General features: G+C 54.6%; 1 protein-coding gene across 1 annotated transcript in view; it reads right to left on the bottom strand.

Moving 5' to 3' along the window:
- ASTN2 (astrotactin 2) overlaps positions 1-14,678 on the bottom strand; it is a 302,383-nt gene that overhangs the window by 100,223 nt on the left and 187,482 nt on the right. The window contains exon 16 of the mRNA XM_010571011.1: positions 5,851-6,116. Coding sequence (XP_010569313.1) covers positions 5,851-6,116 — 266 coding nt within the window. The remainder of the gene's footprint in view (positions 1-5,850; positions 6,117-14,678) is intronic.

Here is a 14,678-nt window from a genome sequence, read left to right as displayed (position 1 = left end):
TCTGCTCAGCAAGAGATGGCTCCTTGGGGCCAGCGGCTGCTCACAGGCAAGGGGGGGAAGGAGCGATGGTGAATTTTGCTCCAACCTCAAGAGCTGCCGTCCCAACCGGTGACCCCACAGGGGCTCTGCAGGCCCCCGGCGTGCAGGCACTGCTGGCACAAGCACAACCGTGGTCCATGCACAGGCAGTGAAGCAGCTCTCAAGGAGAGCCCTGCCAGGGTCCCAGCCACACGCCAGGCTCCTGCTGAGGCCGACGGGGCCGGCCACGCGGGGACGTGCCCCCCAGTGAGCCTCCACACCGCAGACTGGGTCGCGTGTGCTGCGAGGAGGCCATGGCTGCAGGCAAATGCTGAGATTACTCCATTTTCGAATTAAATCAAGGTCCTAGGGGTCTTTTAAAAACCCAGGCTCCACGTCCATTTGTCTCCTTAAATACAAACAACAGGGGTTTGAGTCCATTTCCCACCAGAAGCAAGACTGATGTCTCCTGCCCCCCTTCCCTGAGCCCCCCTCGCTGCGCCACCCTCTAAGCACTTCTGCAGCTGGCTGAGCTGCTCCGCAGGAGCAGCTTTGTGTTTGTTTCGGGTTTTTTTGGGGGAAAGGAACAGACCACAAACAGCAGGGACCACGCTGCTGAATATGCCTGCCCCTTTTCTCCCCACCGCTGGCCACGGCTGCCCTGTGGCTCCGGCCACGCACACGTGCATCCCCATTAAAGGTGCTCCCGGGCGCACCGCATCTTCCAGGTCTCGGTGCCACTCCCCAGGCCAGTGCTGGCAGTGGGAGGGATGGGGGAAGCTGGGCATCCCTGCTCCTCCCAGTGCCTCTCAGGGTTAGCTGCCTGGCTTGCCTTCCTGAAGCCCAGTCAGGGTACGTGAAGGTTTGCAGAATATGCAAACCAGGGGTCTCGCTCTCTCAAGAGGCCCATGCCTCTTGGACTCCAGGGCTATGCTGGGCAGTAAGAAGTACGTTGCCCTTTCCATGGAGTAAGGACAGGCAGGAATATGTTGATGGTGGAGGAGGAAGGCCACCACAGCCTGGCACTCTCACTGGGGTGACATGTGGCTCTCCCCTCCTTTGGCTCCAGGATGTTCACTAGAGGGAAACCAGCCAGGGTCACCACGTCTCTCTTCTCTCCCATCACATGCACACTCAACAGCATCACGCTCTTGAGGTATCAGGGGCATTTTGCCAGCAGAAAGCTCCACGACAGATAGAAGCTCTTCGCTGTTGGGCCTGGCCAGCCACTGATGCTGGTGGAGGCTTCTTCCACAGTCCTGCAGTGGAGAATCCCCTCCAGCTTCAACTGGACATGACAACGGAGGGACCACTCTGGTGTCTGCACTGCTGCAGAGCACAAACGAAGGAGAAAAGAGATGTGGGCAGACGGTGTTGATCAAAACACGACACAGGTTCTAGAGACATCCAGAGAAGTCACTGCCAAGGTCACAGCTTCTCTGTCTCTTTATATCTTTTGAACTCATGTTGTGAGCATTTAGACTGAAGAGCAATGGAGCTGTAACAGCAATGGTGATATAAACCTACTTGGACTAGTTTAATCTCACCAGCTGACCAGGACCGGTGGAAAGAGGACTCCAGCATTGCCTCTGTTCCAGCAAAGTCCTTCCTCTGTGACATCTTCCATGTGCAGCCACACCAGCCATGATGGCTAGGAAAAAGCCATTCAACAAAGCCCTTCAAAAGGTGCTTGGACTTTCAAACACATTTCCTTGACCCTGGGAAGCTCCTTGCCCAGCACTGCCAAAGTCCCCAGCCAGGCTGCAGCTATCAGCGACCACACAAGTTCCCTGACCAATGCCATTAAACCACGGGGGGAAACAGAAACACCTCCTAGCAGGGGCTCAATACGTATTTTGATTGCATGCAAGAAGGAAAAGAGAGGCCATCAATAACTGATAACACTGCTCCTCCCTGCTGCTGGGAGCAGGAGCGATGCTTGAGCAGGACTGGGGAGACTGACCAAACCCCTGCTGATCACACACAGCTGAGAGTTTCCTTAAGCTCACAGCACAAATGTCTCTGGACAAATGCTCCCTGGGCAGCAAAAGGCAAAACCTGACTCCTGGAGACCTTCTAAATTTCAAGCCCTTGCTTCAAAGCAAGAAGGAAACAGCAGATCCCAATAACATAGAAATAAAAGAGTTTTCCAGCTTATTTAACATGGGCAAAGCAATATATTTTCACCTAATCTCCCTCTTGGAAATGGTCAGTTTTAGCTAAAATCAAACATGCACACATAGAAAAATTACAAATCAGCCCAAGGCAGACACCCAGCATGGAAACTTAAACCCCCCCAGCACTTAAGAGTCTGGCAAGGTCATCAGCAACCAAGAACATGGCCTTGTACTGTGCAGTGGTTGTAAATTTTAAAGAGTGCATAACTCACTGCACTGAGGCAAATGAAAAGAAAAACCTACCTAAAAAATGGCACATACTGAAATGGGCAAAATGTCTTTACCTGTGTCTTGCCTCATCTCTGCTGCTAGGCTTATATGGGAAAACTTTCAGGAAACTTTACAGAAGTTAGTATCCACCTTATTAATGACCCTGCTTTCTCTCTATACACATATATATTTATCTATGTGGACATATATGCAAAGAGAAAGTTCTTCACTGTTTACAATTATTGTTTTTTTAATACTATGGGGGAATTGGGATCTGCTTGCAGTTCCCATAAGATCAGCATTTGCTGTATCGATTGAGTATTATCCACCTGAAGAGGGAAAAGCAGGCAGGGGAGTGCTCAGCTGTGGATGCTGTGCTCAGAGGTGCAGGACTTGCCTCAGCCCAGGCATCTGCAAATCTCGTTTATGCCACAGGCAAACACCACTCTGCTAGTGCCTGGGACCCTCCCCAGCCTTCTGCTTGATGCCGCAAAAGGACATGTCATCATCCAGACTGTACATGAGATGCTCCTGACAGCACCTGCCCTTTGGGAGCCTAGCCCTGTGCGCAGAGCACGGTAGCAGTTTAAACCGGCGGCTTTCTGGCACGCTCACAGCGGGCGAGGGCACACCGCTGGGTCTCGGTGACAGGGCAATGCCTCTGTGGTGGTGGCGGCAGCTTCCCACCACCCACAGACCCCTTTCCCTTTCGCGCTCACTCTCCCTTCCCACTCATGGGGAAGGCCATGCCCCTGCAGGCATCCCTCGTCCCTGAGCTCGCAACACCACGGGAGGCGTGGGGGCACGTTCTCACACAGGCAGCGCTAAGCCCGCACCAAACCATCCTCTCTAGGGCATGGGCATGGCTACCGCCAGCTCCATCTCCTCCAGAGAGGCAGGTACGGCTTTGCCCAGCCCAGGCGCAGTGCCGAGAGCCGAGATTTGTGCTGTGGTGGCAGCGAGCCCCTCCGGCAGCGGCGGATTACAGCCCCCAGGCACTGGGACTCGTCCCTGCCCGCGGAGCCGAAGGGCAGCAGGGAGAGGGGAGGGAGAGAAATATCCTGCAGGAGAGAGGCTGATGGAGAGAAGGGTGAGAAGCAAGTTGGGGAGGAAAGGATGGAGGGAGCAGGACAGCAGATTAGATGAAGGTTTAAGAAGTGAGCAAGAAGGGGAAAGGGAAGTGCTGGAGCTGATGCAAGACAAGGGATTCAGGCTGAGGGAAGGGGAACGGCCTGGAAAGAGGAGGGACAGGGAAGGCCAAAAGCATTCCCTGTGTCCTGCTGTGGCAAGGGTGGGGATGGCCTTGGATGGGCTGCAGGGACACAGGGGATAAGAGGGCCTGCCATCAAGAGAAGCCCACAGCCAAAACAATGAGACCCTGTCCAGCTGTCTGTGTGTGTGGGGGGTGGTCAGAGAGGACAGTGTGCACCAACCTGCTCCCCACCCCAGGACCCTCCGCTCCAGACAGCACAAGGTGACCTGTCCTGGCACACGCTGCTCGCTGCCAGCTCCCAGTGTCCCCTTAGCACCTGGTCCAGCAGCATCCTCCGTCCTGCAGCCACCCAAATCTCTTGCCCTGCCACCTCTAACCCCAGCACTGCTGATCAAGAGCACCCTGGGGTGAAGGGGGAGCAGAGTCACACACGGCACCCTTGCCCAGACAGACTCCGGGGGGGTGTCCCTCCACCTCTGGGTGAGCAGGTGGAAGGAGGAGGAGGAGGAGGGGGGATGCATCAAATGCAGCCCTCTGGAAGGCGGCTGAGGCTTCTCTTGTTTGGTTGCTTCACTGGGTTTTTGTTTGTTTGCATGTCTGTTTGCTGGTTTTCCCAGCGCCTCAGCAGAAAGCACAATGCGGGCTGTCCTCCAGCTGCAGCTGATGGGGCCAGCCCTCTGCATGAGCCAGGGGAGGGAGGGAAGGAGGCTGCTGCTGGTGAAACACAGGCTCCAGCTCCCCAGGACAAGGAGGCGCCCCGAGCGAGCCTGGCAGGGCAGGCAGTGTCGGCAGGGCTGGGGGGAGAGGTGAGGAGGAGGAGGGCACCTTGCAGCCAGGGCCAGAGAGGCAGGATGGCATTGCCACCTGGGCCCAGGGCTAGAAAGGGGAGCTGGTGGTGAGCAGGGTCCGTGGAGATCCCCCCTGAAAGCAGGCTCTGCTTGCTTTCACAGTTACCCCTTCTCCGCTGGCTAACCTACGTCTCGTACCCCAAAAGGAACTGTCCCCTTGCAGATTGCTGGTGGGAAGCACATCTTTCTTGTCTGAAGGAAACCAACATTCCCTGTACTGGTAACGCCCCATCCCAGCACTGCCTTGGACATGCTGGTAACGGCAGGTCAATGTCTACACAAGAATTGCCCAACAGGAAGAGCAGGCACAGGTGGGGAAAGGATGCAGGATGAGAAAATAGTGGGAGAAAGGGAGTTTGGGAAAAGAGCTGGAAAGAAAGAGGAACCAAGGTATGGAAGTCAGGCACAGCTGCATGGAAGAACCAGGAGGGTTGATAGACAGGAAAGCAGGAACAAGATCAAGAAATAGGTGAGGAGGGACAGTCCCCATAAAGGACTTGGGTGGCAGGAGAAGCACGGGGGCTCTTTTGCCCGTGGATCTGGGAAGAGGATGAAGCATCATTCCTGGTGGTCACACCTCCATGTGCTAGGATTGCTTCCCGACCTGTAGCCCTGTGCGTTCCACCCACAGCTGCTGCACACTGGCTCACTCCAGGCATCTTAATCAAGTGCAGGCTCAGTGCTAATAAGTGACTTTAAGCAGGTCTGTCATTTTTGGACTTGCAACTGGGGTTAGAGGGCTGCAGAGGGGGGTGGGGGGCAGCAGCGAACCAAGAAAGTGGGAAATCAAACTCAGGATTAACACTGAAGTTTTTGCTGGAGGCAGAGGAGCCCAGCCCCAGGGAAGGGTGACCTCCAGCTTGGCTGGTCCCTCCTGGAGTAACAGTGACCTCCTGTGGCTGCGGGACTGTCCCAAGGGGCTGGTTATTCCCTCCCTCTGCACCGGCGCTTTGCAGAGCCACGCTGGAGCCCTGCAGGGCTTTGGCCACCCCTTGCACACCTACAGCTGAGATCTCAGGGCCAGGAGCATAAGACTGATCTGATGCCTGGCTCCTAAGACCCCTACGCAGGACACATCCTGCACACCGGTGTCTGCTGGGGGTGGACACCAGGAATGACTGTGGCCCTGGCTGCTTACAGCATTGCCTTCACTGTACTGAAGGCAGGGAGACACAGGTCTGCGAGGGCTGTAGGTGGTGGGCAGCAGGATCTGCCAGCTCCATTGCTGACACCATCCTGAAGCGTTCCCCACCAAACACACACACAAAAACACTGCCTCGCTCCGGGGAACCCAACATTTATGCAGAGACTGAGGAAGGCAGACTTGAGAGGTGACTAAGGAAGGATCATAGTGGTGGAGCTGGTCCATCACCGGCTCACTCACCTCCCTGGTATCGTTGTCCTGGATCAGAGCGTACAGAGGCACCACTCGGTTGATCTCCAGCAGAACTGGTGTAGGGCTGAGCTGCTCCTTGCCGGGGCGCCGGCACAAATGGCAAGTGGATGGGCAGCGCCCTTTCTCCTCGCAGTGAATCTCCACACCTGAGATGAGGTGGTCATCAGACAGCATCTGTGCTGTCAGCAGGCCTGAGAGATAGGTGATGAAGGGCATGGATTTCAACTCCTTCTTGTTCCCAAGCTCAGTTGTTTCTGGTTTAGGGAGAGGGAAGAAACCAAACAACATTAAATAAATCTCAGCACGGTCATCTTCCCAACCCCAAACTTTGCCACAGCGAGGACAAATGCAGCTGCTGAAGGTGAAGGCCAGGTGGGAGCAGGAAACCAGAAAGGTCAAGGAGAGAAGGATTAAAACAGGACTTGAAGGTCACTGCTTGGGACTGGGTAGAAAGTGTGAGCATTTCCAGACAAGCACTTCTAGAGTGACAGAACTGACACTATTCTCCTCCTTCTTTTTTTGTAACTTGCCTATTCACTTTCTGCACTTCAAAATGAAATAAAACCTCCCAAGTATGTTTTCCCCACCAAAGAGAAACCTCTCCAAAGGGACCAGGTCTAAGAGCTGGGTGCCCTCACCCCTGCCCCAATGCCAGCCCTCTCTAGTCCCTGTGGTTCTTAGCTCTCTCTTTTGGGTGACACATTATCCAGGGCACTGAGACAGACCCAAAGGAGGCTGCAAAGAGACTACGTTGTGGGATGAAGCCCCTTGGCAGAGGGGGTAAGTGGGTACCAGAACAAATTCACCGCGCATGGAATAGATGGAGGTGTTACCAAAACCAAACTGTCAACACTCTGCTTTCAGGAAATATTCAGGCCTTTGAAACCCATTGTGAAACTTCCTGGTGGTCTTAACCACACGGCGATAGACCTGGAGAGCCTTACTTTTTTCTGCCTTGGTCTAAACGCTCACTAAGGACAAGGAAAGTATCGCACCTGGTGATAACCCTGAGCAAAGGAGACAGGACTCCCATCTTTGTCCTGTATGCTTCTATTTAAATTCTTTATCTATAGACACTCGCCTTGGGTTGATCCAAGAAGGCAGGCCCAACTTTCATAACCTGGTGATAGACCAAGAGAAGAAAAGTCTTTCTTCATCCTGCGCCCAAATGAGGCTCCCGAGACCATGAGCTGGATGGCTGTTGCCTCCAGCAACAACTTCTCAGTCCCAAGAAGGAGCTGTAGAGGAACAAGGATTGTCTCAATGCCCTCAGCTTGCAGTGACATGAAGCTGATCTGGCAAGGCACTAGACAATTAGAAATACAAGTAAACACAGTATTCATTCATGACTCCCGAGGCCCTCCAGGCTAGGGCCAGCCCTTCCCTGCTGTCTGGCTGTCAGGGAACACTTCTGTGAGCAGGATCAAAGCTGTCACGGGAAGAACAAGCAAATTCCAACCAACCCGTCTTTCAGTAGAATAAAAGGGGGGCAGTTGCTAAGATAAATTAAAACAAGGCTGCGAGGAGATGTCTCAATGTCTAGTGAGACACTGGTGTACACAGACATGGAAAATGAGAGTTGGAGCTGGTTCTTGGAGAGATTATTTTCTAGAAGAGCAGCTCCAGGCAATTTCAAGCCTCGTAAGGGAAAGCCATGAAGCCATGATAAACTGAGTGGCTCAGAAACAGGGAAGCTACAAGGCGATACTAGGAGCCTCTTCTCACTTCTGGATAAAAGTATCTTTTTTTTTTTTTTTTAACATTGCTGCTAAACTACATGTAGAAGAGAAAGAAGGAGATGACAATGACACTTCTGGGCTGCAAAGCTTCTTCACCAGAGCTGAAGCAGTGATCTCAGAGATCCTCCACAGGGAAGGAAGTTTTGGAGCCATGCTTTAAGGGAGAGCACGAACATAGAGCTGAAAAGAAAGTGGATCAGTTACCTCATGATTGGCAATAGGATATCAAACCTCCCTTCCTGAATTATTGGCTTTATAGCTAAGAATTATAGATCACTAGCATTAAATGTCTGAATGTGTCCTTAACACAGGCTTATGGCTTAGCCTAAGCGTAGCTAAGGTTTGTCTGGAGATGTAGCACACAGTTTCAAGCCATTCTAAAAGGCTTTCTGAAAATCACTGTTCAAATCGCACATATAGGCTTCCACCAACACCTGCAAGAAGACCTGGAGACAGCCCAGGCTGGATGGGCAGCATGGTCCAGCTGCTAGAGCACTGCTCTGGGAATGCCTCGTTGGAGGCTCCATTCCAAGCTATCTGCTCTGTGCTTCTTCCCCCATGTCATCCGTCCTCTCTGTGTTCAAGCACAGGGCACATGATGCACGTGCACACAGTGCCCAGTTGTTCTTCGAGTACAAACAAACGGTAAGGAGCGGAATGAATAAGTAGGAAGAACAACCTCCCTTGGTCCTCCTCAGTTACAGTCGGTGTTTGCAAGAAGCAAGCTGAGACAAGTAAGGAGCAAAACAAATCTCTGAGCAAGAATTCCCTGCTGCAGGAGACTGTCCAGTCTCCCTGCATTGCCCTGTGATGAAGGACACCCCTGACTGATGCAGCTGTAAGAGCTTAGATTCAAGTGTTTGCATTAGCTGCCCTGTTCGGGAATACAGATGAAGCTCTGTGCAGCAGTGCTCCACCAGACACGTCACCGTGGGGAAGGATTCCCTGCAAATGGTGGGTTAGACATGGAGAGGCGTCCTTCAGCATTCAGCGTGACAACACAGCCCCTTTCGCAAGTAAAGAAAATGAATGTGAGCTTGTTGAACACATCCTGTACCACCCGCCACCTTCTTTGCCCGTCGCTCCCAGGAAAGGGCACTGTAGCTGGGGGTGGTGGTTTCAAGAGCCCTCCAAAGGGACTGGCATGAAAGTGAGGGTTCCCCCTTTCTCCTGAAGGAAACCCAGATGGAGCAAAGCCATTTCAGGAGCAGCAGTCATCAAATGGAGCTGCACAGGGGAAAGCGTAGAGGTCTGCAAATAAAGTAGGATAGAAAACTGTGTGAGTAGCGCAGCTCCACTTCCATAGCAGCCACGCACTCAGCCACAGAAGATTAACCACGGAGCCTGGTGACTCATGGTAGACTTGCCAGCAGAGCAGACTTCATAGGTAAGGTGGAAACGGCTGTCTGCATTTAATCCTCTTTATAACAGCTGAAGCCCCAGTCACTTTGGGGAAAAGGATTGCTTTGCAGACTGACTTCCTGGGGATGTAAGGGGTTACTCTAGCTGAGCTTACTAGTTCAGCGTGCTGGCAAAGGATCCACGGTGTTCCCTTGTACTGAAAAGGCTCTGGGTACAACTCCAAAGAAGGAAAATGAAATAGGACGTGGCTCAGCAGAGGGAGACGGGCTTCACTGCCAAATTGCCAGCTCTCATCCAGACAAGCACTTGGAAGTCATCAGCACTGGATAGCAATTCCTAGTAGCTTTTGTGGAACAAGCTTTGGGGGCCTAAGTACAGTCCTAACAAAATAATCACCCCGTTTCTGCTATTAAAACCTGAGAGTGTCAGCTGCACACCCTGCTTGTGAGCCAGCTCCTCCAGAGCCGGGGAGAGGCAGCGAGGAGGAACTGCTGCTCCTCATCTGCTCGCTCAGGGGGTGGGCAGCATCAGCTCCAGGTGCCTCATCCCTAGAAAGCTGGCGATTGCCTTGATGGAGACTGTGCTTCTTTCTCTTTCCATCCACAACTCATGGCATCTCACAGAGGAGTTATTCTGATCTGGGAGGTATTCTCCCCCCAAACACACTCCTTCGTTCCTGGACCTGCCATTGCAACTGTAGCCCAGGGAGAAGGAATCGAGGTCCCTCTGTTTCCCTCCCTCTCTCCTACCTCTGAGATGAGTTTTGGTTATCTGCTCAGCTGCCTGCAGGCAAGGAGGGGGCTCGGGGGCCAGCCTGCTCTCCCCACAGCAAACCCGACAGTGAACTGGAGAAAGTCCGCATATTCCTGGAGGCTCTGTCTGGCTTTTATTACCTAGTTGCTGTACAGCGTTCGTCAGTGCTGAGGCCCAGCTGACTGGCTTCTTCCTGAACAAAAATACGGGTGGCCCAACCCTATTCCTGATGAAGTCAAAGGAAGCTTTTGCCGTTGGATTGGAGAGAATCAGAACCAGACCCTGCAACATACCATTGCAATGCCATCTCCAGCTGCCAGGGAAGCCAACAGAAACACTCCTGTTGTCTTCACTGCAAGGTGGGTCCAGTCCAGAGCAAGTAAACCCAGCTATAGCGTTCAGGTCCACATTGCACGACCCCCGTGCAGAACTGGAGAATCTCCCAGGGCACTCAGATTGTTCTTGCAAAGCCTCTGCTTCACTCCTAGGGAAGGGCTTTGCAGGTGACCGCTGCTAGGGTGCTCCAAACGTCCCGTTCTGGCAGGAGGATGAGGCTTGGCTGCAGGGGCTGCAGTGCAGCAGCAGCGATAGAGGGATTCCTTATCAGCCCTTGCATCTGAACATGCTTTCTCTAACGCTGTTGGCGACTCAGTTGAATCCTGGCAACATCTGTTTGGAAGCACAGCACCGCGGATGTGGTTGACGCATCACGGCAACTTGTGGGAGTTATTAGTTTGTTTGTTTGTCTGAAATATGTATTTAAAAAAAAAATCCAACAACATAACAAAACAAATAAAATAACAGCCTTCCGCCAAGCGTCAAGCCTTGCGTAAGAAAGGGAGGATGAGCAGCACAGAGTGTGCAGAGGTACCGCTCGCCTGTCAGGGTGCCTGGCTCTGTCTCTGTGCTCCACCAGGATTTAATAACCCCACAGCACGAGGTGACTGCCTGCACAGTGCGCAGGGGTCCCTGCTTGGGATGCAGCAGTTGCAGATGTGGGGGAATGCTTCCAGCGTTACCAGCAGCACCTCCTAGTGCTTGGACAAGAGGGAAGCATGATAACACCACGACTGTAACAATAACAAAAGCATAATACCTAATTCTTTTGTATTGGAGTGCTGTTTTGTCTTGAGAGCTCCCGGGAGATGATGGGTTTGCTAGTGGTCCAGCATTTTGTACAGCACCTCTTCCAAAAGATCCCAAGTCATTCCAAAACTGGGAATCACTCCACTTACCACAAGAATGCAGCACATCAGGGGTAGGATGTGGTAGCTCTTCAACAGCAGAAATGCTTGGAACAAGGAGAGGAGAAGGCTCTCCAGCTGAAGCCATAGAGGGAATGTCAGGAACAGACCCAGGTAGGGATTCCTCCAGGCTCAGCAGGTTAACCCCACCAACACCGCCAGGCTGCTCAGCTGGGCCTGATTTAGGACCTGGGTTTTGATTTCATGCAAGGAAGAGGTAATTCTGGTCCGCCTCCCCTTTACACCACACTGGACAGAGCTAGTGCCACCACGGGTAGGGCAGTGGGGATTTACAGCCAATACACATCTGCTGGCACAGGCTGCCCATTTATTACCTGGTGCAATAATACCCCTTTTGTTGGCAAATCCACTGAAAGGGAGTTAGAAAGAAAATCAATAGGTGTGTTTGCCTGGGAATTTCTCTTGCAGTGAGATATTGCCAGTGCAGTAACCACCAGGTCTATGAAGAGCCCGGACAGATTTAATGCTGCCCACTGTTAGTGATGGGCAAACGCTGCTTGGGCTGCGAGGAAGGTGTAGGCGCAATGTCCGCAGGAGCCAGCCGTGCCCCTCTGTCACACACGTTCATGTGTGCAAGAAGCGCGCTGCCAGCCCCTGCTGCTGCCCAGCAAATGCCGCACCAGCGGCGGCTCGGGCCGGCTGTGCCAAACCACCAAGCAGCCAGCAACGCCCACGTCCCCGGGGCTCACACGTGGGCTGGGGCAAGGTAGGGCTCACCTAGGAACCGCTACCTGTCTTTTGGGGAACGCAGCCATCCCGCGGCGTGGCATTCTGCGTGGGAAGCCAGGGCGAAGGCATGACTACTGCCTGGCCGGGAGGGACGCGGCATGCGAGCGCAGACCCCAGCAGCATGCACGCTGGGGCTTGCAAGCAACCGCAGGCGCACGCCCGTGGGACACATCTGCTGAGCTCCCCCCTTCGCGAGCAGCTGGAGGGGCGGCGTGGGGCCCTGCCACGGCGTGGCTGTGGGGCAGTTGTGGCCGCCGCGGTCCGTGAGGACCTGCTGCCCTCTCGTGGCACCGCGGGAGGATGGCTCTCGGGCCGGGGATCCTGCCACCGCTCGCTCTGTCGCTGTCACCCCACAGCCCCTCCGCCGGGACCCCCGGGGACTCATCCTTCGGGGAGCCCCACGCCTCGGAAAGACGAGTCCGGCTACCCAAATGCATAACATCCCTGAGCGCCAACGCACGATGATCTCCTGAACGGGATGGTTTGTGACCCCTTTCCTCCCCTCGTGATGTCAAGAGTGCCCCACGCTGCCAGCTACCTGCCTGCCTCTGCCCCCCCCCGGCAGCCTCCCTCTGCAAACCCCCCTCTCCCTGCTGATGCTCTGACCGCTGCTCCCAGACGATTAACTCAATTAAACACAGAACCCTGCGGATTCTCAGTGCCCTGACACCCAGCTGCCAGAAGTGGCCAGAATGCCGCACCGCGGTGATTGTGGCTCAGTGGCACGCGTGACCCCCGCCTGGCCACAGGAGCCCCCCTGCCCTCGGGCTGATCCCGAAGGTATGGCAGGGAGAATCCGGAGGCAGACCATCCCCTCTGCCCACAGGTCGGACAGGCAGACTCTGCGATAACCTCAGCTTCAGATGAGATATTTACAGACTTGCAAACCTGTGGTATTAAGAAAAAAAACCCAAGAGAGCTTTTAGAGAGACCACTGATAAACCTCTATAAAAGGGGACGGTGCAGGCATCACCAGTGAGCTCGCTTTATCAAAGGAACTAACTGTGCAGTGCCCTGCGTGGTCCCCACTGCCACCCTGCTGCTTGCACTGTCCCGCAGGAAGAGCCACCAAAGCCCTGCCCTGCTCATCCGACCCCTGGCAGCATCTCAGTACTCGCCCCCCTGCCTCCGAGCCACTCTGGCCCCGCAAGGACGTTTCCATGACCCCCCAAATCGCTGCTGCTGCCCCCCACGGGCTGCTGCATAAGACCCATATCGGCAGCTGGCTCTCTCCCTGCTCCAATGCAACCACAGACCCATTTTCTATGGGATGTCTGAGATTTACCAAGCCCTGCTGGCTGGATGGCTGGCTACCAGTGTGGAGCGGCCCCTTGGGACATGCCACCCTGCCAGGGGGTCAGGGTGACTGGGGTCTCAGGCTGAACAGCCTCCCCATCCGCTCATCATGGCACAGGGTCCCCGTACTCCCAACGTGCTGGGTAACATCATCGGCTCATCGTTATCACCTCTAACCAAATCCAGAGAGTCCTTTGTTTTCTCCCCAGGATGCATTAAAAGCTTATTTCCATATTCCTACCATTATTTTTTCCTCACACTATTCACTTTCAGGTGTGAGTGCCCTCACAAAATCTGCCAGACCACCCTGGGATACTGCCTGGATGCCGCTGGGACCTGCAGTGCTGCCGGCAGCACCGGAGCCACGGCACTGCTGGTGTGTGAAGGACATGGTTCCCCGGGACCTGCCTGCCCAGGGTGGGCTTCTACCTGCTCCCACAGAAGCCCCAAGCCCAGACATTTCCTGATCTGCTGTGCAGCCCCACGGGGACACGGTAAAACTGGTCTCTCTGCCATCTTTAAAGCAGTCTCATGATGGCCGAGCCAAAGCCGGGCTGGAACTGGGACCCGCGTTACCGACGGCCCTTGCACCAGCTCGACACCAAGAAACACGAGGGCAGAGCAGAGCCACGGTCCAGTGGCTAACCCCCTGCCTCTGGCTACCAGAAGAGCCTGACGGAGGGAGAGGTCAGAAATAAAGGCTGGAGGGATGAGGAGGAGGAGGAGGGAAGAGGCAGGAGGGAAATGACTGATTCTATGATTAATGACCCAGTCATTAGCCCTGCGTGGGTGTAATGGAGATGCCATCCTTTACTACCTCCCAGGTGTGAGCAGATGAGTCGAGTGACCAGGCAACGCAAGCTTTCCTCTGATCGAAGGCAAACCCTGTAACTGCTCGATTCCCCACGAACCCACGACTTCCCGCCTGTGCCACGGCAGCCGCACCGACTGACCGCCGGCCACCAGCGCCAGAACGGAGGCCGCTGTGGGAAGGGAATTAATGTCAACCAGGATGTGCCCTGAGCAAGTCCTCGCACAGCAACTGCAGCTGCCTGTCTATTCACGGACAATATTTATGTGCATCACCCAATCAACTGATTACATTTGCTATGCTCTACCTAAAAATAGTCCTTTTTGTCCCAGGAGTCCACAGGCTGCTCCAATGCAGCTTATGAAAGAAATTTTTGATAGGTGACGCAAACCCCGACACAGGTGCAGGGCCCCGTCAGAGGGGAGGGCAGGAAGAAGGGAAGGGGAAGGGGAAAAGGAAGGAGAAGGGGAAGGGGAAGGGGAAGAGGAGGAAGGGGAACGGGAAAGGGCTGCTCCGGCCCCAGGCCGACCTTATCGGGGCAAGGGCACGGGCCGACCCGCGGGTGCCAAAACCTCCTGTAATGAAACAAAAACAAAAGAAAGAAAGAAAGAAACCATGTTTCCGTTTCCTTTTTTAACTTTACTCGACAACAAGAGCTACAGCACCACCGCGGAGGAGGGAGCCCGACCGGCCGGCGAGCTCCCCGTGCGGGCAGGTCCCTGCTCCAGCCCCCGGCTGCCGCAGGCCCGGGACCGCCCTGCGGGCCCCCCGCCTGCCCTCGCCGATCTTCCTGCCCGGCGGACGGGACCGGCACCGACCCCGGCCCCCGAAGCCTCTCCTCCTGCCCCGGCCCGGGCCCCA

Source organism: Haliaeetus leucocephalus, unplaced genomic scaffold, assembly GCF_000737465.1.
Source record: "Haliaeetus leucocephalus isolate CR32 unplaced genomic scaffold, Haliaeetus_leucocephalus-4.0 Scaffold306, whole genome shotgun sequence".
In the NCBI taxonomy this organism is placed as follows: domain Eukaryota; kingdom Metazoa; phylum Chordata; class Aves; order Accipitriformes; family Accipitridae; genus Haliaeetus; species Haliaeetus leucocephalus.
Note: the sequence above shows the minus strand (reverse complement) of the source record. Positions and strands in the feature narration are given on the sequence as shown.